Here is a 6,000-nt window from a genome sequence, read left to right as displayed (position 1 = left end):
ATTCATTTGCATTGAAACATTTAAAGAAAAACCTGCAACTTTGAACAAAAAATATTACTCACCCCTGTCCAGAGTTTTTACATTTAGGGATGAACAGGATCTGGATCTGATTATATCGATTTCTATGGAGGTTGACAGGTAAATAGGGAATTGACGATGATACCAATGATGTGGGGTTTTTTTAACATACAGGGAAAAAAATGAATTTCGGTTTTTATGCCGCACCCACTCTTTCCCCCAAGGTAGAACCTGAATATTGTGCTCATCTGCCAAAATAAATCACCGACTTACTTTTTTATTTGCTCCTTTCATTTTGGGATTATAAAACAAATCCATTTCGAAGGCTTTCGTTGGCATGACCTTTTGTATGTAAAATCAAAAGGTTTTTTCTCAATTTCTCCCAATCTTTTGTTTGCTATGTAAAGATTCAATAGGACTAAGATCTAATTTGGGACATGGAGATAAACATATAAAATCCACAGTGCGTATTGTTAGGTTTTCAGGAGACAAACCCTTTGAAAGCACCAGCAGGCCCAGAATGTGTAGTTGTGGCAAATACTGTAAGATGCCATTAAGTTTGCCATATTTCGGCTGTGGGTCCATGAGGGGGCAGAGTTGTGACTAGGGATGCACCGTATCCACTATTTTGGATTCAGCCGAACCCCCAAATCCTTTGCGGAAGATTCAGCTGAATACCGAACAGAATTCTAATTTGCAGTTGGAAATTAGGGGTGGGAAGGGGAAAACATTTTTTACTTCCTTGTTTTGTGACAAAAAGGCAGGCAATTTCCCTCCCCACCCTAATTTGCATATGCAAATTAGGATTCAGATTCGTCCTGGAAGAAGGGTTTGGCCGAATCTGAATTCTGATGAAAAAGGCCGAACGGAATCCTGGATTCGGTGCATCCCTAGTTGTGACGTACATTGGAGTGGAGGCAAGACAACGTGGCAGGGGCTGAGCCGCTTGCCTCAGGCGGCAGTGCCTGAAAGGATTCCAGGGGCGGCAAAAAGCCGCTCCTGCACCTTTAAGAGCCGAATTTCCGGTTTTTGAACCGGAAATTCGGCTCTACTATTGCGAGAGAGCGCAATTGCGCTCTCCGCAATACTGTTTCTGCCTCCCCTCCCGACACGTAAGTTGATGAGGGGGGGCGGCATTGCAGGAGCCGCCTCAGGCGGCTCCTTAGTCTGAATCGGCGCTGCAACATGGACTACATAAAAGGGGCAACAATGGGGTATATTTATCAAAGAGTGAAGTTAGAGACCACCACAGTCCTCTAGAGTGAAATTCCCCCACTCTCCATTCATTTCTATGGGATTTTTAATGGGTGAAAATTCATACTTTGATAAAAACGTTTTTCAAAATCCCATAGAAATGAATTGAGAGTGGAGAGATTTCACTCTAGAGGACTGTGGTGGTCTCTAACTTCACTCTTTGATAAATATACCCCATCAGTAGGGAGGGCTCGAGGGGAAGTTGGGGGAGGGGATAGGAGGCAGGTTGGGGCAGATCGGAGGCCGGCCCGGGGATGGAGGACCAGTTAGTACAAATTTACTGGTAAGTACATTGCCCTGGCTGATATTTTGCCAACTGACATACCAGACAGTGGCAACCCTAGATGCTATAGGCCTCTGATCTTAAAATTTCAATCAAGACTTGAGTGCCAGCATAGGTGCCTCCAATGCTAAAAGGACAAGGAAACTAAAGAAGTAGGTAAAAATGTTGTACATGATGTTTTGTGCTTCTGTACCAGCCCAAGGCAACCACAGCCCTTTAGCAGTAAAGATCTGTGTCTCCAAAGATGCCCCAGTAGCTCCCCATCTTCTTTTCTGCTGATTCACTGCACATGCTCTGTGCTGCTGTCACTTACTGAGCTTAGGGAGCCACTCACAATATACAGTACACATAGAATAGAAATGTCACAATATAAGGCTGATTAGTAATTAATACACATAATTACTACATGGCAGCACAGAAACCAGTGCAATTAGCATCAGAATTGAATAATCAGCAAACCTGTAGCATCAGCTTATATTACAGCCAGGGAAGCTCATTTTCTGCTGCTGGATAATTAGTGACGAGCCCTAAGCTTAGCTTCTCAACAGCCAATCAGAGCCCACTGAGCATGTGAGTGTCACAGACACTTTCCAAGATGGTGACCCCCTGTGACAAGTTTGAAGTCCTGGATCATTGCTGCTATTGACAAGCTCAAACTTTAGCCTCCTGCAATAAGTTCACTATATAAAGTAGGACATTTTTAGCCACATTCATTTTTATGGTTTAGTTCTCCTTTAAGTGCACAGCATCCTCGTGATCCATCTGGTCCCTTATTGCACCTGGAGAAGGACCTGGAACTTCACCACTCCTTTATGATTAATTGATATGAAACCCAGACAAGCTCTATGATGGATTGATTCTATGCAAATGAGATTTTGGCATAGATCACATGGAGTGATTACTAGCTGCTATAAAAAGGTTTGGGAACAGACTGGCATATCAGAGTATCAGATGATCTCCTACTGGGCCCCAGCATAGGTAAAATCCCTTTTGTCCATCCTTATTTCCTCTATAAATTGGAACAATTCGGATGCTCCTGGATCACTGAGCTGCCAGACCGAAACAGTAGAGACAAGAACATTAAACTTTAAAGGGATACTGTCATGGGAAAAAACATGTTTTTTCAAAATGAATCAGTTAATAGTGCTGCTCCAGCAGAATTCTGCACTGAAATCCATTTCTCAAAAGAGCAAACAGATTTTTTTATATTCAATTTTGAAATCTGACATGGGGCTAGACATAATGTAAATTTCCCAGCTGCCCCAAGTCATGTGACTTGCTCTGATAAACTTCAATCACTCTTTACTGCTGTACTGCAAGTTGGACTGATATCACCCCCTCCCTTTTCCCCCCCAGCAGCCAAACAAAAGAACAATGGGAAGGTAACCAGATAGCAGCTCCCTAACACAAGATAACAGCTGCCTGGTAGATCTAAGAACAACACTCAATAGTAAAATCCAGGTCCCACTGAGACACATTCAGTTACATTGAGAAGGAAAAACAGCAGCCTGCCAGAAAGCATTTCTCTCCTAAAGTGCAGGCACAAGTCACATGACCTGGGGCAGCTGGGAAAATGACAATATGTCTAGCCCCATGTCAGATTTCAAAATTGAATATAAAAAAATCTGTTTGCTCTTTTGAGAAATGGATTTCAGTGCAGAATTCTGCTCGAGATTAACTGGTGCGTTTTGAAAAAAACATGTTTTCCGATGACAGGATCCAAAAAAAGGTTCCAAGTTTATGACATTTTTGGCAAAAGATTCCCTATCCGTGAGAGTTATTGCTGGTTCCTATACTATAGTGGGGGAATAATCAGCTATTGTAGCATATAATAACATTGTCCTCCCCCAGCAACACAGATAATGTATGTTACTAAGAACAGGGGGATTTCAATCTGGAAAGACTTCACACAAATGCCCCGTAAGAAGGTAACGGAGCTCCTCATTGCTTTACTATCTACTGTGGCACCATTTTGGGCAGTGACATTTGCAGGTCCGGACTGGCAATCTGTGAGTTCTGGCAAATGCCAGAGGGGCTGCTATAAGGTGCCATAGAAAGTCAGTATTTAGTGGGCTGGTGGGGGCTGTTTGGGCCTCTGTGTGGGCTGATTGGGCCTCTGTGTACCTGAAATGCCAGGACCTATTTTAATTCTCAGTCCGGACCTGGACATTTGTGTAGCTGTGATGCCCAAGCCTGTCAGACATAAGATCTATTTACTCTGTGTCTCGGGGAAAGGCAATGCTGCTTCGGAAGATCAATCATAAGGAAGGCTTATTGGAATGTGACTTGTCCCTGGAAGCTTCCCACACAGAGACTTGTGTCCCGACATCCATCCGAGACCCTCGCTTCACACAGAAATATCTTCTAGACTTGCTGAAAAAGCAAAGAAACAAAAAATGACTTCACAAGGACAAACAGAATGGACAAGGCACATCACACAGTGAGAACAACTTGGCTTATTAGCAGGCATACAGCAAACCCATTACTGTTCTGTACTGATCACACGTGTCTGTAGTTTGTGTTTAAAAGGAAAGAGTAAAATTAAAGGGATACTGTCATGGGAAAAATGATTTTTTTTCAAAATGAATCAGTTAATAGTGCTGCTCCAGCAGAATTCTGCACTGAAATCCATTTCTCAAAAGAGCAAACAGATTTTTTTATATTCAATTTTGAAATCTGACATGGGACTAGACATTTTGTCAGTTTCCCAGCTGCCCCAAGTCATGTGACTTGTGCTCTGATAAACTTCAATCACTCTTTACTGCTGTACTGCAAGTTGAAGTGATATCACCCCCCTCCCTTTCCCCCCCCCCAGCAGCCAAACAACAGAACAATGGGAAGGTAACCAGATAGCAGCTCCCTAACACAAGATAACAGCTGCCTGGTAGATCTAAGAACAACACTCAATAGTAAAATCCCATGTCCCACTGAGACACATTCAGTTACATTGAGAAGGAAAAACAGCAGCCTGCCAGAAAGCATTTCTCTCCTAAAGTGCAGGCACAAGTCACATGACCAGGGGCAGCTGGGAAATTGACAAAATGTCTAGCCCCATGTCAGATTTCAAAATTGAATATAAAAAAATCTGTTTGCTCTTTTGAGAAATGGATTTCAGTGCAGAATTCTGCTGGAGTAGCACTATTAACTGATGTGTTTTGAAAAAAACATGTTCCGATGACAGTATCCCTTTAAGATAGTAATTTTGGCAACAAAATGATCATATAAAAGTTAAAAACAATTGCATAATAACAGAGGAATGGCGCTGCTAAAGCAATGCTGTCATTGTGCCTAAATACACAAAAAGTTAGATAAAATAATCCTAGGACAAATATAAATACTGGATAACCCAAAAGAGTAAATAACATGTATCCCGTCTAACCTTAAATGACTCAAAGGGAGAGGTATTGAGAATAAATATCTAAAGTGTAAATTGACTCTTTACAGGCAAATATGGAGAGTCAAGTAGAGTCTAGGGAGGCAGCTACAGTCAAATCACTCAGGTCATAGACAAAATTATTACAGACAAGAGCAACTCATCAACATTTTGTGGGAGTCCCTTTTCGCCATAACACCCACGGTAACAGACCTCACCCACTGTCAGTAATTTGTATCCAAACCCTCACCTGATGTATTAAAGGAGAAGGAAAGTCATTAACCACTTGGGGGTGCCAAATGTTATGCACCCCAAGTGATTGTATTGACTTACCTGAAACCCTGGGCCGGATCAGCAGAAAACTGCACCGGCCCGGGGTTATACCAGTGAGCACCACGGAGTGCTAATCTTCCGGCTTCTTCTTTCTTCAAATTTTCCAGGACAAACGCATGCGCAGTAGAATGAAAAAAGCCAAATTTTTAGTTATCATAAAGAGGATCTCTCTGTGGTGCTCACTGGTATAACCCCGGGCCGGTGCAGTTTTCTGCTGATAGGAGCACCAGCCTGGGGTTTCAGGTAAGTCAATACATTCACTTAGGGTGCTTAACATTTGACAGCACCAAGTAGGGTTGCTACCTGGCCGGTAAAAATGATGGTTGATCCCAATGTTATTAATAGGAAAAAAATAATAAATATATGGGAAGGCCGGTATTTTTTTCCAGAACCCTACCCCCAAGTGATTAACGACTTTCCTTCTCCTTTAAAATGCACAGAAACATCATCCAAAACCGTCCAGAACAACCAATCAGAGATAGGGAGGTAGGGCAGAACTAGGTTGTGGTTGGTCAATAGACAAGTTCCAATCAGGGTTGGTATCTCTGATATACTTTCTACCTCCCTGTTATATCCCAAGGTAGCCGGGAGAAGCAAACCCACACATATAGTAATATATAGTGGAAAATGTTCCTCTAGCCACCAGTTTGATAGAAAAGCATACTAAATATATATTGGTTCCAAGCCACAAATGTGATGGAAATAAATATACTGGACACGCATAACTTGAATTAATGCA

The 6,000-nt window shown here is 42.2% G+C and overlaps 1 protein-coding gene across 1 annotated transcript in view; it reads right to left on the bottom strand.

Moving 5' to 3' along the window:
• Nucleotides 1-3,276: 3,276 nt before the first annotated feature.
• nek8.S (NIMA-related kinase 8 S homeolog) overlaps nucleotides 3,277-6,000 on the bottom strand; it is a gene marked incomplete at its 3' end in the record, with an annotated part of 42,554 nt that continues 39,830 nt past the window's right edge. The window contains 1 exon segment of the mRNA NM_001096769.1: nucleotides 3,277-3,928. Coding sequence (NP_001090238.1) covers nucleotides 3,903-3,928 — 26 coding nt within the window.

Source organism: Xenopus laevis, chromosome 2S (assembly GCF_017654675.1).
Source record: "Xenopus laevis strain J_2021 chromosome 2S, Xenopus_laevis_v10.1, whole genome shotgun sequence".
In the NCBI taxonomy this organism is placed as follows: Eukaryota; Metazoa; Chordata; class Amphibia; order Anura; family Pipidae; genus Xenopus; species Xenopus laevis.
Note: the sequence above shows the minus strand (reverse complement) of the source record. Positions and strands in the feature narration are given on the sequence as shown.